The sequence below is a fragment of the Strix aluco genome, chromosome 12 (genome assembly GCF_031877795.1).
Source record: "Strix aluco isolate bStrAlu1 chromosome 12, bStrAlu1.hap1, whole genome shotgun sequence".
Lineage (NCBI taxonomy): Eukaryota > Metazoa > Chordata > Aves > Strigiformes > Strigidae > Strix > Strix aluco.
In genome coordinates, this window is record NC_133942.1 from 27,088,105 (window position 1) to 27,115,894 (window position 27,790).

General features: G+C 39.0%; 2 protein-coding genes across 6 annotated transcripts in view; one reads left to right on the top strand and one right to left on the bottom strand.

Moving 5' to 3' along the window:
- Positions 1-1,058: 1,058 nt before the first annotated feature.
- On the bottom strand, positions 1,059-27,469 carry SLTM (SAFB like transcription modulator). Of its 5 annotated transcripts, none has more exons than XM_074837521.1 (21): positions 26,982-27,469; positions 26,137-26,224; positions 17,598-17,662; positions 17,110-17,295; positions 16,621-16,668; positions 15,599-15,626; positions 13,774-14,242; positions 13,161-13,210; positions 11,039-11,157; positions 9,268-9,417; positions 9,067-9,176; positions 8,817-8,977; positions 8,377-8,468; positions 7,990-8,153; positions 6,734-6,908; positions 6,027-6,151; positions 4,764-4,934; positions 3,619-3,933; positions 3,011-3,149; positions 2,091-2,248; positions 1,059-1,724 (listed from the first exon to the last, which is right to left on the bottom strand). In XM_074837521.1, exons 1-21 carry the CDS (start codon positions 27,174-27,176, stop codon positions 1,616-1,618), a joined length of 3,117 nt encoding a protein of 1,038 aa, XP_074693622.1. In that variant the 5' UTR covers positions 27,177-27,469; the 3' UTR covers positions 1,059-1,615. The 5 variants fall into 5 exon arrangements, with proteins under 5 accessions (XP_074693622.1, XP_074693619.1, XP_074693623.1 ...); XM_074837518.1 differs by having other exon boundaries at positions 3,011-3,161; XM_074837522.1 differs by having other exon boundaries at positions 3,011-3,161; positions 8,898-8,977; positions 17,589-17,662.
- The window catches only part of RNF111 (ring finger protein 111), a 62,640-nt gene continuing 61,902 nt past the window's right edge, over positions 27,053-27,790 (top strand). Inside the window, exon 1 of the mRNA XM_074837527.1 lies at positions 27,053-27,071. Coding sequence (XP_074693628.1) covers positions 27,061-27,071 — 11 coding nt within the window. The 5' untranslated portion in view covers positions 27,053-27,060. The remainder of the gene's footprint in view (positions 27,072-27,790) is intronic.

A 27,790-nucleotide genomic window follows, 5' to 3' on the forward strand; every position in this document is an offset into this window, starting at 1 on the left:
CATAAAATGCATCAAGATAAGTTAGTTACTGGATTAATGTGTCCTGACATGCTGACACCAAGGTCTTTCTTTTGTTTAAACCTAAATATTTGTCACTTGTGAATATTCACAAATGATTAGTTATAGAAAATGCTGTGATACCAGGTTTCTCTCTCCTCCCATCTTTCCTGAAAGGCTACCTATTCAAACAATTTAGTTTAACTCGTTTTCTGCTACTTAATTCCTCTGGAACACCGCAGATACTTAGCGGTTCTTCCACGCAGCAGAGAGACTGTCACTGAGAGTGGCAAAGATCTGGGTGCAGTATCAGTATGTTCTTACTGGCTCTTGCCCTAGAATTTGTAACTGAAATCATTCTTTAGAAGACAGTCTGGACCAGTAAAACCTTTCAGTTCTTACTGAAATGCTACTTTACAAGGTTGTCTTATCTTCTGTTAGCAAGGTCCTCTGTTCATTTCTGTAACTATCCAATTTGGTAAAACCATGTAGCGAGTTAATTTGCCCTTTTTTTTTTTTTTTTTTTTCCCTTGCTGAACAAGTGGTGTAACTCCTGCCTGGGTAATAGATGAGTCCTGGACTGACTACCTAATGTTTCTCTGACTGGGCCCAGTCAAGAAGGATTAAACATAAGCCATTCAGTGTTAAACAAAACTAAAAGGTTCCAAAAGATGCATCCCTTTTGTTTGAGACCACATCAATCAACAGTTGTAGGTGTACCTGAACCAGACTGCATGTACAGGATTCCCCAACCACGATAAACAATGTTCATTTGTGGTAGTCTGGTTTCAAAAACAGCTCTATCAAAGTTCTGCTAGAGCTTTGCTAAACATAAAGAGCAAACTGTCAAATTATTTCTTTAGGCCTCGCATGAGTGTTCCTGTCTCTTTTGGTATTAAGCTTTCTTTTGCTATTAAATGTGCTTCTAGATTTTTCAATTCAATAATAGGGAAGGAGACAATTAAGTCTTGGTTAGAAGCTAGTGGCACCCATGTTTTGATTTGCTATACCAACATGTCTGTTTAATTGCATCTTCCTTCCCCAAAGACTGTTTCAAAGACTTATTAGAAGCTATACAGAATATGAAGGTTTATTTCAAAAGAATACATTTGCAAGAATACACATAAATGCACTCAATGTAACAGTACCTTCTGCAAAAATAGGTTACATAATACCCAGTAATGAAAGAACAATCTTATTTCTCTACAAATTAGAAAGCAGAGATAATAGCCTGGACAACCTTCAAAATGGAGGTTATAGTTGTGTATGTTGTGATAAGTAGCTACTTTAAAGCATGACACCACAGAGCTAATGTTGGTAAATCAAACTACTAGCACACAGCTGCAAACTATTATTTTATACAGGATTAACAAATATTTTGGTTCCAATTTGTTTTTACACAGCTCTAGTGCCTCAGGGAAAATGCTTATCAAAGATACACAAAAACTATTGAAAATTACAACGTAACTATTAAAATGCCTCCAAAATTGAGAGGAAAGTAATCATGTTAAATTAAAAAAATTTAACCAGGACTTTCAGACAAGATTTCCTGTGTTTAATCAGAGAAAGTTTACAAGAGATTTCAATAAGTTATCTTGAAACCAAGCAGCTGTAGATCTTAGAATCTTCGTGGAGGTCCACCTTTAAAGGGCTTAAATCCTGAGCCACTTCCCCTCTGCATGGAATTGCCTGTGATCTGTACAACTCTATTAATTGGTGAAGAGTTACTGGAAACAAAGGTTTTAAAATAGTGTTAAGTTATGGTAAGTATCTAAACTCTTGGTGCACAGGTGATAACACAGTTATGTCTTGTATCACTCAACTGTTAAACTTGGTCTCAAAAGAGACTTGAAACCATCTAAGAAGAGACTTTGTAAGAAGTTACTCTTCTGTGCGGCTGAACAATGCTGCCACTAGTGATATGACAGTTGTGGAGCCAGGTGCTGGCATGGAAGGACAGGTTTGTGTGTTGTGCAGCAGCAACCCATCCACAGGAAGGAATGCTGCCTGCACTCAGACCACTGTACTGCCTAAGCATAACCAAAGCTTTGAGAGCTCAGCAGGGAATGGAGAGGAAGGAGGAGTTTTTGTACCTTGTATGTGGAGACATCATGCCACCTCCTCCACGGCCATCTCCCATTCTCCTGGTGTCATGATAGCCACTTCCTTGAGAACTAGGTCCGTGCCATTCTTTTCTTGGTCCAGTTTCACGGCTGTGGCGTTCAACGACATGTCTGTCCTCGTTATAGTGCTAGTAAGAAAGTGATAGTCATTTTCAGAATGAAAGGCATATTTTGTTATCAACAGGAAGTGAGCTTTTCAAGAAAGTTAAGCTTACAGCTTATATAATATACAGAAGTCAAGCATCTTTTAAGATTTCAGTCTGTAGGCAGCTAACCCATGCTTACAAGAGTCCTGTTAAACTCTAGATAACAAAAAGAAACTAATTTGCAGTAATGACTGGGTATGGGGGGAGTGAAGTTCTGTGATCTCGTACTGGACTCCCAATTCTGCCCTGATCTCATAGAATTGCTGACAAATGTGTTCCATATAGCTACAGAAAAAGAAACACAGTGTTTTCTCAAATGCTTCAGGATCCAGTAGCATGGAGCAATTTAGCCTGCAGACTTTGAAGACAAGCCTTAACAGAAGGTGTTTCTCTCAGTAGTACGTTACAGATCACAATGACCAACTGCACTGGAAGGAGTAGGCAGGGTAAGGATAAGACCCTGAAAATACAAGCTGACAACAAATTCTGAGAAGCCTAATCAGGAACTCATTTGGGTATTGTTCCGATCTACCTGAAAGATGCTAGACATAAAAAAAAAATTGGGTAGTTTTTCTACAACTTCTTGGCTTATTAACAATGAAAAAGAACCTTTAAAACAAAGAAAGCCAACTTGAGAATAGCTAGCATGCTTGGGTAATGATTTACATGCTGCTATACAGTCATTTTTCCAGCATGATTTGGCATTTTCCAGTGTCTCAGGCACAAAAACACAAGGTGACTCACTTGTCCTCCACCTCTTTCTCCCATCACGCCTCGTTCTCCTTCCCTGCTTCCATACCCAGAAGCACTGCTGCGGCTACCGGGGGGTGCACCTCTCACGTGTCCAGACACTTCTCTTCCTGATCGATCTGGCCTCTCGCCTCTGTAAAAATTGCTTTTATCAAAATTTTGGTTTCAGTATAATAGAATTGGTACCAAGTCGTAGCACATGTAGTAGACTTCAAAGATTCCTTTGTTTTTCAAGTTCCTAGCAACGTGCAGTTAGCTTCTTGGAAACATTCTTTCAGATCTACGTGGCTCTCAAAATAATTAAAGCTTACACATTATTTGTTTACATCTGCATTCTTGCCCAAAAGCCTCCTTACTCTATGTTGCTATACACGATTAAGAACGGACTGCTGGGAGTCAGTATCAAGTTTACAGGTGAGGCTTAGCATATGTGATGACCTACACACAGCTTTTTTCTAATGCTTTTGGAAAGAGACTTTGCCATTTGTTAGGAGGGGTTCTGGTTTTCTCTTTACACATCAATTCTTGAGGAATAGCTACTATGGATAAATTCTACAATAATCAGTACCTTCACTAGTTTGTTGGTTAGCCAGCAAACTTACCTGCCATCCCGTTTGTCCGTGCTTATGTTTCCCTCGCTCTTCCAATTTGTTTGCCTCGGTGGATTCGAACCAGTCTCTCTGGGATGTCGACCATGTGGTATTTCAGGTCTGTCATGAATGATCACTGTTCTTCTTTCATCTCTGTCTCCTCGCACTTCTCGCCTGTCTGAATCTCGAAGTTCACTTCTTGGTTGTGGCGGTTCATTTCTTCTGGACTCACTGAAGTTCTTAGGGTATCTCTCAAACCCTGGCTCTTCTCTTCGTGCTGTTGGGCGAGTCTTTTTTGCTTCACCTTGATTTACAAAACGTTCTCGCCTAAGTTGTTAAAGTAGGAAAAAGTCATTTGCTTGTCTCCCATTTCTCTGCACAGGTAAGCACATGTGTGAGTATACAAAAATATTATTCATTGTTGTATTACATGTTTATTACTACATATGTGGTATGTATCTCAAAGATCCTTCCCACCCCAAATTATATTCATTTCTACAGTTGTCATTTTGAGCTTGAGTTCTTACAGCCAGTGTAACATTTCTTTATAAATTTATCTGTTCACATGTTGGTCACCATAATTTAAGCAAAGGTAGGGTCTCCTTTTTGCCTAGTATGAAGCAGGGGAAACAGTATATTTCTCGAGCCAGCTAGAAAATTCTTAGTTTACAGCAACATAAAAGTAGAAGTCCAGAAGCTACACTTACATAGTCTTAACTTTATAGCTGGTTATGGAGATAAGTTTAACAGAAATATGAACTTGGATCTGGAACCAGCATTTACTGTACACTTGCATGGATCCTGACGAAACTCGTGCAAGTAATGCTATAAACTCTCATTAAATCACTTGCTTTTAGCCTTACTTCTTAAGGGGGTAAGTTGCCACGTAGGACACACCTAATCCATTGGAACCCACTTATGACTAGATGTGAAAGAGGAATAACAGCAAAAATTCTTTCAAAATGTCACCCAGAAAAAGACCACCAGGCAGCTAATTTAAAGTCATTAGAGAAAAGTGGACTAGATTCCATGATATAAACAGCCAGTCCTGAAGACACAAGAAATTTTGGGACCCTACTGCAATTCTGCTGCATCAGAGCTATATAAAGCCTTTAGCACCATTTCAAATTTTGAACAATTAAGTTATCTAAACCTACCTATCAAAAGAAGATGATGGAACAGAAGAACCTTCTGGATATCGTCCCCGTTCTCTGTGATCAAAGTCATTAAACCTGTTCTGCTGGCGACTGTAATCTGAACTGTGACTAAAACGTGCATCTGTATCAAGAGCCATCTTCTTATTCTCATTCCAGTAAGGATCATCTCTCCTTGAAGGAAAACAAATGAACCCTCATCAGTTCCATATATCCAAATCAAGGCCTAATATGCAGAAAATTGTTGAGTCAGTTGTCTGTTTTAAAGACTCTCATTTGACCTTTGAAAAGCCACTAACAAAGGTAGACTCCTCTTTAAATATTAGTGAGCAAAATAAGAAAAAACAGAACACCCCTCTGTTTCAAGTACAAATTAAAGAGACAAATTATCAATAAAATATGTAATAAAATCTAAGCAATAGTATACTGTGTCAGTTTAAAACAAACAAAACAAAACCCCAACAAAAACACCACTGTAGCAAAGTTTTGCCTTGAAAATGGTCTTCTAGGGAAAAAAGTTGCCCTCCAGAAAACCCAAAAACCCACCCAGAACACCCACAAACCAGAACAGCTTTCTCAGGAAACGATACTGTAGTAAATGTCACAGCCTTGCTTACTAGAAACATTAAGGTACAGAGTCTCCAGGGTAAGAATGTGAGATACTAAAGTGTATAATCAGTAGCCTTCAAAAATGAAGCTGTCTTTTTATTCTTCTGGTGAAAAAATATTAGTATTGTGCTAGTATATCTACCATGACAGCTTATGCTCACCTTCCACTGCACCACTGATATGTCAATTTTATGGCTAAGGTCTCAGTCCTATTCTTAAAATCAAATAAATGTCAAAGCCAGTTCAATTCATGTGGCTCAAACTGCAACTGATAGATGTCATCAGCTTCAATAAAAATTAAAAGCCATCACACATTGACTTCCCGTTTAACCAAAAATGTGAATTCTTAAAAAAGTAGAAGCTAGAAATTTCAACCATTAAGGCAGAACAACAGCTTTTCTCAAACACATTGTACAAAAAGAGCATGACAATTCAGTAAGAATTAATTCACAGGATGCTTCTCTTATCCCAAAACTCTCTCTTACAGAGAAGGTGTGCTTCATGCTTGGCATAAACTGATGTCAGAAACAAATACCGGAAATCCAGTTTTTCTGTCAAGACTTGTTTCAGGTACAAATGCATTTTCAAGTCTGACAAGGCTGGTAGCTGTTTCTTTTTAATCAGTGCTGTAAAACAATAGTTTGAAAGTTAGATTACCTGTGATCTACATCACGTGGACGTTTCAAAGAATTCCTCTTTTCCTGTTCATAACGAAGTTGCTGCTGCTGTCGACGAAGTTCCTCCCTTTCCCGAGCAATACGCTCTGCTTCTTTTCGACGTTCCTACCATGAAAGGGAAGGGTGAGTGAACACAACAGAACTGCTCTTTATTACGGATACCTACAGAACAGTTAGCGAGTATACAGAATTAACAGCCTTTAACAGAAAACTATCAATTATCCCATATAATTAATCCTTGGATAGCATCTAAGATTAAAGACTGTAAGCATACTTCTCTAAAGTAGACAGTAGATCTAGAGAAGCTATCGGTTGTTAAGACACAAATATCTCCAGTTAATTTCTTGTATTGATACTGTATTTGTTGCCCAGAAACACATCTCATTACGTTTGCAGCGATATTCTCTAGGAAAAATCTAGTAAAATTATGGAAGACTAGTATGGGCAAAACGATCTGCTGTATTTCAGTTTTAGAGACAGATACATATAGCCACCACATAAATCAGTAGGAAGAATTTGCCTTCAAAGTACTCACAAGTCACACAAAGAAGATAAAGATGGATTATGTAATGTTTGGTTGGTTCTTTTATGGGCTGGATGGAAGGGTGAAGAGAAGAATTCACCACAAGTGCAAACTGGGTTATACTCCAACATGATATTGCACTACAGTCCAAAATATATGCCCACCTGTTCAATACGAACACGTTCTCTTTCCAAACGCTCCCGTTCCATCCTTTCCCTCTCTAGTTTTTGCCTTTCAATTTCTAATCGTTCCCTTTCTCTCTGCAAGCATTCTTCTCGTTCATGCATTATTCGTATGCGTTCTCTCTCACGACGCTCCCTCTCAGCAATTTCTCTTCGCCTAAAGAAAAAAAAAGAAGTAGCAGAAACTCATCTGAAAAATTTTCTCATCCAAAACTAACATCACCTTAGGCATAGACATGAAAACAAACAAACAAACAAAACCCACAGGGATTTGAGAGTAAGCTCTTGACAGAAGTCCTAGTATCAGGAGTCCACTCCTTTTAGTCCCAAGTAGCCAAACTGGTTTTATCATATTCTACAGAACCATTTAAGCAGACAACAGATACTAGGAAAAGTTATATAAAGAATCATCATTCCTGACATGTTCTATGCTAGATTTGTATTTCTACATTGTCATCTGCCAGACAATAACATCAGCTTAACAAAGAATACGATTTGGGTCTTAAAAACTAATGCTATTTTAGCTCTTGTCCTCTTCAAGCTAACAAAAAATTTAACTTGTCTTCTCTCCAGAAGTAAGACAGAATAACATGACTACTCCGACTTGTACAGGTTAGGTATACTTGTCAACAGCTTCATTTTGCTTTCTTCTTCCCACCTCCTATAGTACAGCTTACAAAAAGGAAGAAAGGCATTTTTTTTCCTTTAAGCTTTATTCTTGATGAGAACTCCCTTGTTTAGGGAAATCCAGCTAACCACACAAGTCACTTGACTACCCTTTGCAAACTTTTGGCAATATGAAAAGAGCAGAACAGAACAGTGTAGCCCTTTAGTCCTTTTATTTAAAGGGACAAGATTGTATTATGCTTGATTTGTCATTTAGATATACAACAGTTCTATGTTTAAAAACCAACAAAAAAAACCCCAAACACTTTTTTTGGCCACATCTCCTAGTAAACTTCTCATCTTTTCAAGAAGAAGACTGGCATGCAGTAACACTGATGAGATACGCCCCCCCATAACAAGCACTAAGCTATATTTGTACATATGTGACTATTAAAAGATTAAACAAAAATTTTGGAGTCTATTAATTCATATAAAGATACTGTTAGGGAGAGTCCCAGACTTTTAACATCTGAGTAAAAGGCTTGACAGAATGCATTCTGATTAGGTTTCTAAGTATAGTATCTGATCAATTAATGTATAAAATAGCCTTTAGCAAAAAGTTGAATTACTACCTTCGGAGTTCAACAGCTCGTCGTATTCTTTCCAATCGAACCATGTGTTCTCGCAATCTCTGTTCCTTCATCTTTTCAAAAGGCAAGATATCCTTTCTACCCCTGTATTCCCTGAATTTCACTTTATCTTGAATAATACGCTCTTTGTTCCTCAATATCTGTGGCTATAGATAGAGATTACAATGGTTATTTCAGAAGTCTCATTCATTTAGGGAGATTTCTGGATGCTATGTTCAAGTATCATTAACTACTTAGCTATTCCAAAGCATACAAAGCTTCTATCTAAGCTTAACAGTTCGTGATAGTTTATTGACTCTTCAGTGAAAATATCAACTGTAAGGTAGTATCAAACCAGAGAAGGATTGCATCAAATCTATAGATACTTACTTTATCAAACCTTCCCCTTCTAACTGTCCTAGTGTGGCCTTGGTCTCCTTTTGTTTGGTCTAAAACTACAACTTGACCTGGGCTTTTACCACCTAGTGAACAGGGGAGAAAAAAAAAAAAAAAAAGAAGAAAAAAGGTTTAACACACATACATACATCCCTATTTGCCTATTACAGATTCTCCTTAGAGAAATATCCAAATCTCTTAATTGAATTGTTACTGGCAGGAGAAGCATACCAGCACATGTCTGTAATTAAGTAGTAATACAAAATATGGAAGCTTTTACATCAGCTCTAAAGTAATACATTACTGTAGTCTAAAAAAAAAAAAAAAAAAGAACATGTGTATAATTATCTGGTTTCCAGTAAGAGCAAAAACATGCCCCCAAAACAAATCAGACACAGATATTCAACAGGAGGAAACATGGCTATATTGCATACTTATTCTTTTCTTTTCTTCAGTTTTTTTAGTGGATTCTTGATTAGGGCCACTTGCTCCATTATCACTCTTCTCATCTTTACCTTCTGTTTTCTTGGCTTCTTTACTTTCTTTTTTTTCAGATTTCTCGGATTTCTTTTCTTCTTTTTTGGTTGATGGAGTTCTTGTTAGGAAAGAAACACACAAATGCTATGAGGAAAATTCAACTTAAAAGGAGTTTCACAACTTCACAAGATACATGAAATTTCTTACTTGCTGGCTTTATCACTTGATGTGGTCTTCTTATCTCCCATGCTTCTACCCGAACCAGATTTCTCATCACTCTCCTTTTTCAACTCCTTTTTGGAGGGATCACCTTTCACCTATATGTTTTTTCCAGAAGCAAATAGGTTAATACAGATTCTTGCTTAAGATGGTCTATTTTGGGAAAAGTTTTCATCTTATTAAACCTACTTTCTCAACAGAAATTTGTTGTCCATGCAGCTCTGTTCGATGGAGGTGTGCAATACATCTAGCCACTTCTGTACTAGAAGACATTGTTACTATGCCATAACATTTTGCCCCTGGGCTTCGTGCATTTGTGACCACCTTTGCACCAAGTACCTACATAAACAGGTAAAATTTAGGTTTTGAGAGAGACAGTTCTAGTAAGGAAGCAATAGTATTCCAAAAATATTTTTCCCCTAGTATATAAAAAACAGAACCAGCCCAATAGCAACAGAAAAACCCACCCCCCCTTGAAAGACTGACACTCCCAAGTTTTCAAAAGCAGATAATTGCACAGGAAGTTGCAGCTTTGAGAACTTTATCCCAGCTTTCACATCAAGGCACATGAATGCTTACATCCTGTTTTGACCAGTCACAACCTCATGCATATTATCTAAATGCTTCTTTTGACAGTTACCATCAGAATTCATTCACAGAAACACCACTGATGTGAATTTGATGGTTCATCTCTGACTGATGAACCCCACAAACAAGTCAGCAGCTGCCAATCAATGGCAGGAAAGTATAAGCAGTACTATGTAGTAACTTAACAAGTGAGCCAGTTCTTCAAAGGCATCTAGCAAATGTGTTAATTAAGCAATTTTAGCAACCAGCTCTTTGATACCTGCTTCTTGAGAAAGCATTAAGCTTTGTGTTCCTGCTCCCTGATAGAATTTCTGTAACTACTGGAGCCAGTATTCTTGATGTAGTGATGCTCTAATGAAACAATTTTACCCTTCTAGGAGCCTTTAATGGTACACTCATTCAGAAATTAAATATTTCCCAATTAATTTAAAACGGGGAAGCTAAATAAACACAGGTACCAAGCATCTTTACAGCGAAAACAGTCCAAGAATTGGAAGTTTTAACAAAATACACTCTCAGGTTTCAACACTTGTGAAGGCATTAAATAAAATCACCTCCTAAATTAATTAGAAGGATCAGATATCCAATAATCAGTACACATCCTTGATATTCACAGTGCCAAGGTTCTGACTAGTTCCCAAGATGCACTAATGTCATAAGCACAGTCTTATACAAACACTATGAATTCACACAGTTATCAGCAACTCCTTTGAGAAAATGAGAACAATTGCAACAAAAACTGTTCTCAGAAGACTGCTTAGCTTATATGCATTCTGCATTGTTCTATGGAATTTGTATATTAAGTTAAACCAAAATCCAGGACAACAGACTTACTTTAAGCAGCCTGTAAAGAACATTAAAAGAGTGAGTCCCTAAAGGAACAGGCATAAATGACACTTTTTTTTTTTTACCTATTTTTCCCATTCATAAGCCCTCAGAACACATTTTAAAAGCAGTGTCCCAAAGCAGCAGGTTCTATAAAAGACTGTTTATATTAAAATTTTACTGGTTACCACATTATCTTACACTCATGGTTAAATATAGTTGCTGCAAGAGAACACAGCCATCATTTATTTAATTTTTTAAAAATTTTTTTAAAGTCAATCCTGACCACTCATATTTGTGACATTTCTTTTGCATCTATCTTACCTCCACAGGAAGAAAAATTTCTTATAAAATTAACACATGGTTCTTCCTGTAAGCATGCACTCTTACTTTAGATGCTGAAAGTACTGGGTTTTTTTAGATTACACTGATTGACTGTTTCCTCTCAGACTTTTATTTAAATCAAGTATCACTCAATTTCTGTAACTGAATAGAGGAGGGGAAGGAGACACACACAACACACATGGTATCACACCCCATGAAATACCTTTCCATATTTGCCAAAGAGATTTTTCAAGTCAGCAGCTTTTGTGTTGGAAGACAGTCCGCTAACCCACAGGTTTCTAGTTGAACTTCCACTGCTACCACTAACACTGCTTGTACTTCCTGAAACAAGTTTCACAAAACAGCCAAAAAATTAAGGAGACAAAGGTACCAAGAATATTGAACTAAACTGTTGCTGAAAAGAGAAACTTAGCCTGTTACCTTTAAGTAACTGTTTATCCGGTTACCTTTCTTGAAAAGACTTCTATATAAAAAAAATATATGCCATAAGATTTCATTCATTTACCCATGTATTGAGACCAACAGCTTGGCTAACTCATACCCAAATGACAAGAGCTAAAAAATTAATACAATTTGTTAAAGGCATGCTTTACCCCTCATTTGAGTATGTACATCTAGTTTCAACTTCCAGTTCTTAGCAATAACTTCCATCAAAAAGTATTTTTTTTAGCACCCAACATTTGTTCTTCATCAGTACATCTTTACACTACTCACAGGACCCAAGAGATGGCAAAAAGGTAAATAGAGGAGACTTGGTTAATCCTAGCCTCCAGAAGAACGTGGTCAATTTCCACAACTTCTTCAAGTATCTGCCCTCCATCCAGAGCAGCTTTTTAAATATACTGCTGGATGGAGAACTGGATGCAACCCACCAGAATGATTTCCCGCATATTAAGGAAAATACTAAAAAGCTGGAAAAACATCACGTGCCTTAAACACCAACACCCCCTCCCCCATATATTAGCCATTTTTGCAACAACATAGAACTAAGCACTCAAGAGTTTCACGTAATTGTATTCCCAACATTTTTTAGTCTTGTATTACTTAGTTCAGCTTGGTTTTGTTTGCTGCTACACGTATGAACTGCTTTTGAGTATGTTAAAACATAGCCAGTCATACAGTCAAGACCAGAACTGGACCTCCAGCTGAACAGCTGGAAAATCTGGTATGCAGAGTTTTAAAATGTAATTTAACCTCCTTGAGGAAAAAGGGTAGTTTTCCTCCTTCAATGCATCAAGATGAACTAAGAGCAAAAGGCAACAAATCTCAGTTATCGTCAAACTCGGATTATCTTGATAATTCTAGATATCTTGATAAACCATGATACTCTTAGAATATCATTAAAGAGCCACGATACTGGCTTTGGCTATGTATTTTAAGACAGCCTTATGACAGTTACTATTACAGTTATATATGCTACATGAATCCAGCAGATTTGCTGTATCTTCATTTAATTTAATTGTAAGCATGTAACTATCATGAAAGGACACGCATCTACAGAAGACCGAGTTATGTCTGTCACAAAAATTTCTCCTCAGAAATTAATTCATCGGGTAAAGTTCCATTCAACCATTAGTGATACGCAAGAGGTTCTGTGACAAAGGTTTTTGGCAGAGCAAAATAAGGAGACACATGAGCTTATACAAATGCATTTGTTCAACTATGGAAGCATCAGTATAACTGGTGACATTAACATGCTCTTGAGCTCCACTCTGTGAATCTGGAATCATAACACAGGGGTTTATGGTAACAGACGGAAACTCCAATGTAGACAAATAGGTCAAACTTTAATGCATTAAATAGCCACAAGTGTGATTTTGCTAGTTTGCATCTAAACTGTTATACCTGGTTTGAGAGTTCACTTTAGTTAAAAATGAGCTAGAATTAAAAAGGAGACAAAAACTTTCATTGGCGTTACATTTAAGCACTTGCAATTATTTTTTGCGTGTTCTGCACGTAACCTCAACCCAAACTGTTTTAAGTAAGTTACAGCAGGCTTATCTGAAAATTACACCTTCTCATCAAAACAAAGACTTGGAAAACATAAAGTGGAATTTGCTCTCAAAAGTATTTTGAAATAGGAGAATGTATTTTCACTGAGTCTTTAGAATAAATATTTTCAATCTTACAAAGAATCTGGCATAAGGAGAAACAAAAAATATATATGAACACATACATATAGCTAATGACTACGGTACCTCTAGCATAATTTACTACAGATGGACAAGTTCAATTATATAAGCTGTTTTAGTACGTGGCAAGAAATTTCTCAAACAGGAAAGCATTAGTTCAAGACAATACCACCCTAAATTTGTAATAGTTACCTTTATCATCCTTTGACGTTGTCTTGCTTTCTTTAGATTCCTTAGTAGAGCTAGAGAAGCAAATTAAAAATCAGAAGAAAATTGAAAATACAGAATTTGGTAAGTGTTGCATTTTATACTACTAATACTAATAGACAAGTTAACATTTCAAAAAATAAAAATAAAAAAGGGCTAGACTGTATATTTGAACAAATGATTCCCTTATGGATTCTTGCACTGATTTTCCCCAAGATGCCTGAAGATCTAGATTTTCTGACAACTCTATTCAGTGGATATATGGCAATCTTCTCCAGATTTCAGGACGGGGACTTGACTTCATTTTGTGTTCTTAGAACTGATAGCTGTTCATTACCATCATCACAAGGACATTTAAAAAAATCGTCAATTTGAAAAAAATAAATAAATGCTGACAATTCGACAATGCAATCAGTAGGACATAGTGTCTATACGAAGATCTTGAATTTTAAAAAGTAACTTATGGCGGTCAAAAAAATCTATAGGCAGGAGCATAGGATACTAATTACAAGATTCTTGCTGCTACCCCCTTAATGTAGAGTGATCTTATTGAATGCTGGTACTCAGTATCGTAAAGAACTGACATAGAAAAACAAACCTCTTTGCTTGACCAGAGGCCCCAGTAGACGAGGGACCTTTCTTCAAAGTATCCTTTTCTTTGTCTCCAGATTCTGCTTTCTTTGAACTTTCTCTGGCTTCCTTCTTGACGGGATCACCCTTCACGCAGTCTTCCTTCTTACCATCTTTATGGTTCTCAGTCATCTCATAGTCCTTGCTTTCCTTCTCCAGGCTCTGTGAAATGGTATCCTGCCCATCCTTTGGCTTACTTGCTTCAGAATCTGTAATTTTCACATTTTTACCTGTTTCTAGGAGGTCATCACCATCAAAATCCAGAGTGATGGCATCTTCAGCCTGGATTGTAACCGATATGTTATCATCCTCAGCTTCTTTCACAGAGGTGTTAGCTTCCATCTCTTCATGAGCCGTGTGATCAGCCTCAGCTAGGCTTTCTTCTGAAGGAAGAGGTTTAGATACTTCTTGTGTACCATCACCAGAACCTGCTTTATCTAAGAGGATTTAACAGGAATAAATATGGCAAAACAAGAAGTTTAAACAATTTCATATGCATAAGCTAGAATAGGACCTAGAAAATACAAAGCCAGTTATTAGCACTGATGGAAGGTTAGAAAAAAACACAAGGTGTATTAACACAAATATAAATCCTTTACCCAGGATCACTTATTCTTCATGGCAAAACACATTTTCTAGAGACAAATACCAAAACATTAGGAGGGAGAATATGGTTCCATCCTGGAGATACCCGTTCTTCATAAGAAGTATCCATTTTCCAGTTTAGGATTTAGCGTTCCAGAAGAAAATAGTTGCTTTGGATGCTCACAGTTTGATTTAATCTGTCTTTGAATCTTCCTGGTTCTAGGACTTCTAACCTTCCCAAATCCGGAAGAATTACAGTCTTGGAGAGTTTCAGCCAGTCTTCCACGCTGGTGTTCTCTTTTGCTTTTCCTTTCTAAACAGTTGTTTGGCAGTCAAGCAAGCTGTACAAGGCTGCTGCAGAACACAGACGAGTGAGCTTTAATCCAGAGTTCGTAGTCAAATGGTTCTCAGTCTTCATCCACTGGACAGATTTTTCCATCTCAGTCCCACAAGGCATCTCCAACCGTATTCTTGGATTTGTGTAGATGAGACACTTCAGCCATAGGGTCCCTCGTAAACATGAAGTCTGTAGTTTTATCCTGTAACTTCAGTAATGTGTTTATTCCATCTTGTGTAAAGTGATGGTGTCCCATGTCCTTTCCAGTCCACAATACGTAGAATCCTTAAGACTTCTGTCCAGGAAGTCTGTTTGCCCAAATGCATTACATTCCTTCTATAGTTTCACTAAATGAGCACAGCTTAAAAAAAGGTAGCCACTCCACAGGTTTCCAAACACTTGTTTTACCATCCTAGACACAACTGGTATTTCCAAGTGACAGTAAGCCAAGCATATGACGGTCCATACATTGTTGGGTGCTCAATTTCAGTGTAAGGGTGTATCATTTCCCTCAAACATCAGTTACTGCAGTGCAAGTTGGAAGTTTTTGCATCAAGACTTACCGTATATTAAAATCAGAGTCCTTGAATACTATGTTTTTTCATTAAGAATCATAGTATTACAACTATATTATACATCCACCCCAGTAACTGATCAGTACTGTAATCAACTCTTAAGAGTAAAATAACTCTTAGGAGTGAAATAAACCCACTGACTGCAGTGATTCCAGGTGCTGAGCTTAATAAGGAGACAACTGATACTTAGTACTGGAGACAAGCCTAGTATTAGTAAAGAGATTGAATATTACAAGAGAAAGTTGTCTGCTCTACCAGACTAGAGATCTCTGAACTCTATTAAACTTTAAACATACCTTTCTCATTTTCTTCATCTTCACCATCCTGCAAGAAAAGGAAGTCAAGACTAAATGTCTCCTACTTTAAGCAGAACAGTTCATATTTTCCACAGAATTTCTAACGCATGAAAGCAAATCAATGAACTGAAAACTGCTTCCAAAGAAAAGATGATCTAGAAACCAAGCCTGTGCATCTCCGTTGTCAAACTACTGAAAAATTGTATGGAACTTCATTAGCATCTATTTGCAACACTTGCAGTTCGCAATTGGTTGGAACACACAGCTATTTTCTTCCCCCCCATTAACTCAACAGGACATTTCTAAAATGTCCTATGTCTTGCTAAAGCCTTCAGAATGGATGTCACACTGCTGATCACTGCTTTCGATGAGATGCAAGCAATCCATCAATAACTTTAAAAGCTTAGGACAGAAGTCAGAAACTAGGTAGACCTCCTCCACTAAGTACTTAAAAATGAAACTGTGATTTTAATAGGTATTTACTTGTTTATCATTAGCCTCACTGAGCAAGACATGCTGTATGAGATGTCCCTTTTCAGACATCGATTCCATGTAACGCAGAATGAACTTCTGAACTTCAAAGATGCTACTGACGTTAGGTATTAACAACAAAAAAACCCCAACCAACCACCCACCCCTCTGCAAACATTGTCCCAAGGCAAATTTTTACCTTAAAACAGGAGTTCTAAACTCCTGAATAGACTGTAGATACTATGTTACCATTTGGCATAGCCTTCTACAGGATTTTTAAGAGAGTTTGAAACATACTCCTTGCTAAGTCTATGCACTGAATACTCCCAAATTGTAGACAGGAGTTTGCATTTAAATAGGACATCTGATTTGGAAGTCACAATTATCTGCATTATAAAAAATATGAATGAAAGCTTCCCATGCTATTTACCTTTACTGTATTACATCATCTGACTCTAAGACGCATGCTGGAACAAAAAGCCACTCTAAAGTGATCTTTTCCAACTAAATAGACATGAAAATCAGCTTAACAGAACTGATTTGGAACTTACATGGACAGTTGGAAAAGTGTAATCTTCTACATCTTGACCTTCATTTTCCTATGAGAACATAAAAGTGACTTGCTCAGCAAACTATTTGTAAGACACTTAAACACTGAGAGTCAAGAGATTCGGTTAACTCAGAAATATTTCAGTTAAGTGGATACACACTCAGTAAGGTGAACATCAATGAGCAGTTCTCATGACTTGCATCCTTCAGTTCAGTGTTCAGGTTACGTATGTCACGACTAGTACCAAGGAAAAGGACCACTTATGAACTCTGTATGGACTGTGGTAGAATTTTATCAATCAATGCCACATTTGTTTCAGAACTATTCAAACTCAAGTCAAGGAGAAGGGAAAGTAAAAAAAGGTCCAAATTATCTCTTCAAGATAAGCATGACAAACTGAGAAACTAGTTTGGACTTCCTAGTAATACAAACATACTAAGAAAAACGTACCCTTTGCTGATAAAAATGCATGTAAAATACAACAAAGTACCTGACTTTCAGAATCCTTTTCTGCATCTTCTGTTGTCTCTGCTGGCTCCAGGTCGTGGTATCTTTTCTTTTCTGCAGATGGTAGTTCTTTAGAATTCAAGTTCTCATCATCAACAGATTCTTTGAAGTCCTTTAATTCATCATTTCCATCTTGATCACTTGCATCTTGAGTCTCCAATTCACTTTCCTTTTGGTGTGAACAACAAATATTTGTCATAACTATGGGTATTAGCTATATTCTGAAAAATTCACTGCTAGAATCACTGTTTCTGCAAAATACTGTATCACACCCATAATAAAAATTTGCAGCGTGTTTAAAAAACCCCACACCTTCACACCCTTAGACATCACAGCTGTGAACACAGTAAAAACAATGCTCCAAATTTCCACATAAATTAGCGCAAAGAAAACGCAAGCTTTTCTTGGTAAAAAGAGCCAAACATTAAACTTAAATACAAACCGGGGAAAAAATGTACATACTTTTATTACCTTGACAAAGGAATCATCTTCAACTGAAGCATCACCAGTTAATTCATCGGCTTCCTGCTTTTTACCTGAAATAACAGGATACGCTAATGACTGGAGCTGCTACATACAGCAGACTTTCTTTCAACACTGATTATGTGTTGGGCCTTTATTTATTATTCTTTATATGCTCAAGTTTATCTGAACTGTTCACTAAAATATAACCCTCCCAAAATTGAGTATTTTTAAGGTAAGGAAAAAAAACGTCAGCTGAGTGAGCATGAACAATCAATGCTGCTGCATAAACAAGCAGTTACATCCAAGTTAGTGATTTTCATACCAGTCCTCCTACTTTGAGTGATAATGGAATTCAGGATAACATTAAACTGTACATTTCTAGAATTACTGGAGTTAAGTAGACATTATGACTTAAGACTTTGGAAAGGTCTTGCCTTATAGGATAATTAGCATCACTGAGGAACTTAGGTTAAAAGGGACCTCTAAAGGTCATCTAGTCCCCCCCAACCTCCTGCTGAAAAGTAGAGCTAAGTTCCAAATATGATCAGATTGCTCAGGGCTTTATCTAGCTATGTTTTTGAGTATCCACAAGTATGGCAATTGCAAGCCTCTGCAAGCCACCTTTTTCAGTACTTTTCATCACCAGAGGGAACAATTACCAGAAGAATTGAGTCAGGTGAAGCACTTGGGTTTCTACATGTTCTTTACTGTACGAAAGGCATGTTCCATTGAAGAATTCTATTCTTCCAGCACAGACACACTTTTCTCTAATAAAGGTGCCTCTGTGGAGATAACTACCAGACATAGTTCACTTTGGAATCATTTGCATTTCCTTAATCTGCTGCAAAAACAAGACCAAAGAACACTAGATACAAATATCTCCAAAAAAACACACCTTTGTATAGCATTCTGTGTCTCTGATCCATTCTATCAAAGCTTAGCCTATGCAATGGTTTTCAGTAGCTCAAGATGCAAATGAGATGGCAGTCATGATCATACTTAATGTTTTATTTTGTGAGATCACATCTTCCCTCATCCCTTCATTCTCTAATGAATGGTTAAATCAATTTTATGGATATTCAAAAGGAATAAAAAAAAAAAAGCCAAAGTTTGAAATAGTATAGACATTTCTGCTACCTGGAATAGTCAACTTTTGTCAGCAATTAATTTCCATAGTCTTTCATACACAGTTCTTAACTTGCATTTCAAAGCCAGAAACTGCTCAACTACAGGGCAAGAAGAGACTACTGGTTTGGTTTTACTTAGATTCCAGCTGGTTTTATTCATTTCACTGGCAAGTGGTACTCGGACAGTACTCCTATATACAGCATATTGTCTTTTAGACATAAAGACATCTGGCATAAAAACATCTTGGCCACTGGTTTTACTTCATTTAGAACAAACAAAACATTCCTGGTTTATATTTGTAATGCAATAGATTTATGAGATTTTGGTGCAAAAAGCCAGCAGCACAGGTATACTTAGGGAAGCTAGCTTTCCTCAGAAAGAGGAGTGCACTTACACTGGAAAAGACAGTTTTTGATATGCATGACAGCTGATGCCCAAAAGCAAGACTAACCCAAATTTTATATTACTATTTGAGCATTCTGCGATATGATCCACAGCCACAGATATCTTCAATATAGATAAAAAGTAGCAAGAAACAGCAAGGATTTCTACATACATTCAACTGTTTTCTGTTTTACCCCTCTCACATTGCAGTTCTTTAGTTTGTTAAACCTGAAACACCAAGTTTTTCCTGTATCCCGTATCCAGCTAAGCATACACAGAGACAGGCAAACATAGAGCAGATGCTAGACATATTTAGCAACTATCTAGCATATACTATTACGAAAGCTATTTAAATTCACTCATTTTGACTGAGGAAATCTGGCAGGCGAACTAGAATCCAGACTTTATAGGGAATAGGGAAAAAAAAAATTGACAAAGCTACCTTGTTAATCCCAACATTCTGCAACAGCAGCTAGAGAACTGCTCCATTTTACTGACATGTCCTCATCAAGAGGAAGTTATACCTTTCAGTAATGAAGCTGTCCATATCTTTTGCTTGCTGCTAGATTAAGACAGACAGGAATACGTGTTTTCATTAGCCTTTCTTTAGTCTGTCTTTCTGCAGTAAGTCCCATTTACTCTGAGTACCAGAGGTATACCAAGGCTTAAGGAGACCTGAACAATGACCTTTACTGTTCAGCTTCAAGCCAGAGTAAGAAGTTTGCTTTCCCTCTTTGTTCTGTGTTTCAGGGTACTTTGATCTAGAGTCACACTGTTCAAAAGTGGCACTTCCAAGGTTCTAATACAGATAGTTTTCAGATGTTGGTACAGTAACTTGCCAAAAAGCCAGTATCCACAAAAATTCAAAGCTTTTCCACACTGATACTCATCCACAACGGGCTACTGAAAGGCACACTTGGCTCAATTTCACATAACTAAAATCAGATTGCAACAAACACCTTTCAGAAATGGACTGTTTCTGTGAATTTATTCAAGACCAGTATCACTCTGAAGAAAATAACTGGGATTAAAATATATGTTAACAATCACAGTCAGAACAGCTGGACCTTCTGCAGACAACAGGCATAGCAGGTTTCAAGTCACACAAGTTGTCAAAATATGATAAAATTTCTGTACAGGTTTACCAATGCAGTGGCTATTGAAAATGTCAGTAGCACTCGCCACAAATCTGGGTGCCTAACACCACAGATACTAATTTACCTTGGAATGATAGCACTACTTTATAAGCCAGGCTCAATCCCCTTTCTGGCAACGGCAATTGCTACACACCATAAAATTGCAAGAGACTATTTACATAGAGAATGAATATTCTCCTTAGAAGTAAGAAGATGATTTAGAACACCTTTAAAATGTTGGTTTGATATAATGCAAGTTTAGCTTTAATCTCATTTACAAGCCTTATAGTAGCATAAGCTTGTTCTACCTATTCATGTTCCTCTACATGAGAAATTCAGGCTACCTGAGTGTATACAGAATTATAGAAGAGTGTATTTTGGACAAGTCTTAAATACACTAGACATCCACATCTCATGCAAAAGTAGTGACACACTCATCATAAAGTTCTGGAAGAATTTGCATGTGTATTTTTTCTGGTATTCCCGCTGAAACCCCCAACAGGGTTCTGTTGTACCTGATGCTAAAGATTCATCAAAAACATGGGACAGGAGGCAAAAAGGAGGGAAGGGAGAGAAAATCTTTACAATGGAATAATCTCTTCATAACATTATTTAGTTAAGAGGTCTGCTGCAATTTGAATAGTATCATTTGCCACTCTATTAACAAAAGTAAATTATCCCGTTATATTTCTGTATTCTTAAATGGTATCATATGGTAAAAAGAATATTTAAGTCTTCTACAGTGTCTGCAGGACACTGCTCTTAGTAATTTATGGTTTTTAGAAAGGATGTACTTTGCAAAGTCAGATACCCTCTAGAAAATCACCGACTTGCTCATAAGATTTGCCATCATTTGCCAACATTCGTAACACTTTCTAGTACAGCTCATTAGAGATATCACTCGCCCCCACCTTAATGAAATTACTTAGGAAGCATTTGGCAAGATTACTTCTTCCTATCTGAGGGCACATGAGAGCCTTACCTACAGTTGTACACTGTTTATATCTCGCTTCAATAAGGCATGATTTATCACAACTTAAACAACAAAGACAACTTTCTAGTATTGGAACCACCTATGCAAAGTGTTTCTACGGTTCAGCCTGCATGTTATTTTTCAAGTGTTGATTACAACTTACTACATCTTAAATTTCTATCATCAATACTGAGTTCAGGAATTTTAGCTTAACAATTTCCTCCCTCCAGAGAAAGATTCTTTTCTATACATCATCTACTCATTAACATGCAAGAAGACAGTCTAGTTTAGAATTCATGTTCTCTTTACAAATAATTTACATACATCTTTCCTCAGAAGGAGGAGAATGTATTAGTTTCCTTATAACGTACTCTTATCTTAGGTAAAACACTTGAGAAAGAGTAGGTCTCAACAGATGGTTTAATCTTGGCAGAAATATTTTAAAGTTTGCAGGGATATATAGTGATTGAAAACCACTGGTCAGATACCTAGAAACAGTAATAAATTAACAAACCTACTTTGTGAGTCAATTAAGACAGACATGCCTGGTACTGTGTGTAAGGGCACACACACCGCCACCACCCCCGCCCCGCCAACAACATTTGCAAAAGTCACTTTTCAGTCTTTACTATTTTATTCAGCAACTGCAAGCAGATCAACAGAATTGGCCACTGAGAAGAAGCGACAAAGAAGCTACCTGCTTGTCTTAAATTATTTTTAATATATAATTATTAAATAATTTTTAAAAGCAGGTCAAAGTTCAGGAAGAAGATTAATTTAGAAAATTTATTCTGAAAAAATTTATTTAGAAAAAAATTGAAAACTCAGGTTATTCAAGATTAAAATCAAGGCAATGGTACGAGCACCCCACAGATCATGTTATGTACATAGCATTTTCAGTGCAGTTGAGAATCCCTAGCTCTTCTCCAGCCATGATTCACTGGGCAGGAAAACTCTGATCTACCTCTGGACAAGCTCACTGCACAGTACAGTGTTTCAGAAATCAAATCACAGAACTGTAGTAACAGATGTTAACAACTCAGAAGAAGAAATAATAAACTGACAGTTTGTTTAAATAGTTATTTTAATATTCCTGAAGGACAGAAGACATCATGACAGACTACTTCTGACACTCCACTCTCCTTTTGAAGGCCAGCAGTGTACAACTTAGTTTTGTTGGGATTTTTTTAAATAACTAAACAGTTTTAATAAAGAAGTAAAAATTATTTTGGCAATAGCATAAGCCAGCCACGCTGTCAGCTGTGAGCATTTAAACTAAGAAACGGTATTGTCAAAATGGAACTGCAGTCGGAAACCAGAGGGATCGTTAAGACACGAAGTAGTAGATGTCTAACTGGCCTTAGAAACTTGAAAAGCAGCAAATAAACATCTTTGCTCACATTAATACTCTGGGGTTAAAATCGATTAGCCTAAAATCTGTTCTTCATCAACACTAAATTCCAAAACTTGGCCAAAAGGTAACTTTAAATCACCAAGTTATGGTGTATCAATATGCTACAGTATTTCTGACTGCAGATACTTCAAAGGAATGCTCACATCGGAAACGTTTGAGACATATTTCATACCAGCAGTAAAGTAACTGCCTCTAGATACCAGAATAAGCAGCAGAATGTTCAGGCTTGAAAAGAACAGTTTTTTCCAGAAACTGTCACCTTTTTACAAAAAGAGAAATTTGTCCATAGCTACAAAATTCCAGGGTGGAGAAGCACAGTTGAGGCAATTTAAGATGTAGCTCTTGGTATCTGTTCCATCTTTAAGCTTTCAAACTTTAATTGGCAAAACCAACTGATCTCATCTGTACAGCTCTTCTGATTAGCTGTTCTGCAGTTCTTCTTTACTCCAAATATTGAATTGTATTAGCTTCTGGAAGAAGTGTTAGATTTTTATTAACTTTGCATACAGGATTGATTCTGGTTGGATTACAGAATCCTTCTGCAAGCATTCTTTAAGTCGTGATGCAAAATCCTCCAATCATACACTTTCCCAGTGAAGATCCACGTGGCTCCCTCTATGTTATCTCAATTTTGGGTAAGTCAGTAAATGTCCTATATTAAATATGACTCCTTTTTCATGCAATATCTTGTGCTGCAGAACTTGGTATGGGACACTGGCGAGCTGCTGTTTGTTTTAAGAGAGAAAGAAGGTCTACATTCAAATCAGTTTAGTCAAGGCCTTTTTCTTCTACTCACAGTGTTTTATAGGTGTTTCTTTCCTATCTCATAGCAAGTCGGCTTTCTATCATCATTGTCAAAAGCTTGTCAGTGAAAAACTGCAGTATATTCTCAGCTGATAAACCAATTTATCAGGCCATTACAAAATCTTGTTCTATGAAAGCAAGTCTCACTCTTAGTCTCATTCCTGTTCTCCATTTTTGTCAACACACACACAAAAAAGCAATGAGAGGGAAAGCACGTATATCACTCACACACACTATTCCTGCTCTAATTCAGCCTGCATCAATATTCCAGATGAAGTTTTTCTAATAGACAATGCTAGGGAATTAGACATCTCACTTTTTCCACAGACCTTAAGAGTTGCAGTAAAACTGGCTACAAAAGACACTCAGATCTAAAAATCGATAGCCATCTGACATAGTTTGTGATTTTTCACAAGGGAAACCTCCTTCCTCCCTCCCATTCACCTCTCTCTGGCCGCTGTGAGGAGGTTTATCCATTACTCCCACTCCCTGGCCTTTTCTAAGGCTGTATTTTCTTTGCAAACAAATATCTAATATTCTTACCCTCCTTTGTACAGCAATAATAGCAGGAGGAAAAAAAATACTATAGGACTAGCAGTGCCCTTAATTTTACTGCTGGACAGCAGTAAAATAATTAAAGACCCATTAGTAGTAGTCTGAAGCTGTGGGGTGGGGGGAAGCAAGCATTAGCAAAAGGCCTAGAGCAATCTGCCAGCAAAACCAGTAAAGGAGGCAACGAAGAGTGAAGAGCGTGTACAAGCACAAGGAGGATCAAGAGAGTGAATTTTAAACTAATTTCATCTTACTGAATTCAGTTGATGGGCATGCATCTCCCACATGCCTTTGAAAGTTTCCTAGTGAGACATTAGGGAATGGATTTTTGAAATGCTAGACTTCTAAGTTTTGAGGAATGCTTTCTGGTTACTAGTAACATATTTCAGTGGAAAGCACCAGAGAGGGAGATAACATCAGAACGAGCAGTTAACACATACAAGGAATAGTTAAAAAGAAGTATTTTTTTCTTACAGCTAGAAGTAAAACAGTAAGATCAAAAAAGATTTTCCCTAGATGAATTAGCGAGTTTTTCTTGTTCCACACTTGAAGATTAATATAGCATGAACCTCTCATACTTTTGGCACAAAATTTGCTCTTAAGACTTTCACAATCCAAAAAGTAATGAGGAAAAACTCTTGAGCTTGCAAACTGAACAGATAAGAACTTCATGAAGGTCATATTTTACTTTGAGGTTCACCAGGAACGTACACGTCCTACGTATGCCTTACGATTCAATTCCACAGAAGAGATGGCAAGGAACAGCTACTACAGAAGCCCTGTCTCAGGCAGCAGCATCACTAGCAGGCAAACTACCTTTGCAGAAGCAAAATAATATAACTAAACAAGAAGCTGGTTCAAGAACTTTATGCACATCATGATATTAGTTTGGAGAATAGGAGGATGAAAAGCAGCAGGTAAGAGAAGTATTCCATCACAGCAGAACAAGTAGCAATTTAGATCTCTACACAAAAAATGGTGGAAACATTTCCTTATTTAGTTTCCATGTAGTTTTCTTAAGCAAGTTACCTTTCCAGAGTAGGAAATAAAGTAATGTCACAGAAGAAAATGAAACCACATTGTGAAGCAGTTTATCTCCTTTCACTTTTCTAGTGTTTCAAAAGTACAGGTAAGTTATTCAAACTTTCTAAGCAGATACTTTTTATTAAATTCCCCATCCACAGCACCAAAGGCATGAAAAATCACTTCTCCACAAAACTCAGCCTAGGACAAGTGACAGTGGTATAAGATTGATCATTTCCAAAACAGCACGTGTATAAACATTCTTAGCATGTATGTTCAATGAAGAACGCTATGCATAAAACAGATTTCCTTTCCTAGTATTACTTGATTATGGATGTTCCTGGAACAACAGAAAACAAAAGCCCAAACAAAAATCCCCCTGAACCCAAACTCACAAAACAGTATTTAAATACTTATGCAAAAGAAAACAGAGCCGACATAGTCACTGCCAAACAGATTCATACAGAATCTAAATGATTATTTTTCACAATAGAAAGCCAAAAATCTCTCAATCAGACATTTCACAGTGAGCCTTCAGAGCCCATTCAGGAAATTCGTATTTATAAATCCTGTATTCTCTAAAAAGTATGCTAATAAAGCCACACAACACAGTCCTCTTCAGGCAGTGACCCCCCTACCACTTATTATCATACACTCATGACTAGCCTAGGTCCAGCACCTTCTCATGGCTGAACAACTTTAGTTCTCCCTTCGCGGTTGCACAGATACTGTCAGACACTACAGAGATACCCGTATCCAGCACCAGAGCCACACAGCAGTTCCGCACCTGTAACACTCCCAGTTCAGGATCTCTGTTAGCACACTCCAAAAATCTCACAAATCATCTACACAGCCTCAGCACATCTCAAGGATCTGTGGGTAGTACAGCCACCACCTCCTACCACATCTCTTAACCCACCCATTTTCCATATATATCCAGCATCCCTATACATTGCCTATATACAGTGACCGAAAATAGATGAGTGAGGCAAAAGACATCTTACATGACAGAAGTCATAAGCAATAAAGTCACAACGGTATCCAAACTACAGGCCACAATTCCACCTTCTTGAAGGTGATATATGTAACAAGAACTGCTTAAGAATGTAATGTATATCAACAGATCTTAACCTTTGCCTTTAGTTGGTTTCTTGGTGGGTGTGTCAGCCGAAACAGTTATTTCAATATTATCTGGATCACCTCCTTCCTCTTCAATAGCCTAAATGAGACAAAAAATACAATTTTTAACGTATTTCAGTGGGAAGCTCAACAATTTGACTTCAGCAGAAGTCAGTGAACCAAACACTTATTTTTTTCCATCTCAAAAATATTTTGTAAAACACGATGGCGCGAACCTTTCACTTAAAGCTGGAGGAGAGGAAGGGAACGCTAACGGCAAGAGTTTAAGCTGGCAAAATGAAATTTTCAAAGTACAGCTTATCAAGTACCAACAGATTTCTCTCTGAAAACATAACAGTAGAGGCCACTACGACATCCGTGATGACATTAAGGGCAGCACAAAAACAGGAGGGAGGAGGGAAGCACACAAAATCTACAGCCACACCAGCCCTGGGGCTCGCCCCGGCGGCCGCCTGACGAGCTCCAGCGCCCGGGGTGGCGGGCGGACCGCAAGGCCGCGGGGTGAGCTCCGCCGGCCGGCCCGGCCTCCACCCGCTGGGACACCGAGCCCAGCCCGGCCCGGCCCGGCCGCCGCCCCCCACCCCGGCGACCGAGAGGGGCGCGCCGCCCTGCCGGGGCCAAGCGCGCCGCTGGGGCTACCCGGTCGCGGCAGACCCTCGCCCCTCCGCCGACACCGGCGGCGGCACAGGGAGAGGTCCCGCCCCCCACACCGAGGGCAGCCGGCGGGGCCGCAAGGGCCCCGCCCCCAGAGCCGGGCGGCCAGCGGCGGCGGGCCGGGCCCCTCAGCAGGTCGGGCCGGGCCGGGCCGGCCCCCGCGGCCTGTGCCGGCCTCTCACCTGCTTGAGCCGGGAGACGAGCACGGTCTTCACCCCGGTGATGTCCAGGTTGCGCCGCTTCAGTTCCGACTTGAGGTCGATGACCCGCAGGTCGGTGATCTTCTTGCTCTCAGTAGGAGGCGGCGCCACCGCCGCCGGAGCGGCGGGTGCCGCGGGAGCCCCCGCGGCGGCGGGAGACGAGGCGGCGGCGGCCATTTTAGAGCGACTGAGCGCGGCAGCTGCACGCACAATGAAACCCCCCCCCCCCCCCCGCCCGGCCGGGCCGCCCAGTACCCGGATGGAGGCCGCGGCCGACCTGGAGACGCGCGCAGGCGCGCTGCGGCTCACCTGGCCCGGGACCTCCCCGCCAGAGGTTGGCGCCGGGCGGGCGGGGGGTGTCGGGCTGCGCCTCGGCCCTGCGGAGCCCGCCCAGGAAGGACGGGCCGGGGCTCGGCACGGCGCGGGGCTGGGCTCTTGCTTCTGCAGGGAGCGGCGCCGAGAGCCATGAGGTGCCCCAGGGCGGTGTGGGCGGCGGGGCCGGGCCGGGCCTGGCGGGAGCCGTGGGGCCGCGCTGAGGCGGGAGGTGCCGCCGTGATCGTGTGGGCTTGGGTTTTGTTGGTTTCTCGTCAGAGCTTGTGCTTGAAGACCCTCTCCTCATGCAGCTGCGAGCCTGCTAAGGAAAAATTTAAAAAGCTCACTAAGGGTGCGGTGATTGCAAGTGTGCGGTAGTGCAAAAGCGCAGTGAGTTCCGAACAAGTGTGGGGCCGTCACGGAGACGAGGGCAGCCGCCCGGCCCCCCCGGCCGCGCAGAAGGGTGGCGGGTGGCCTCC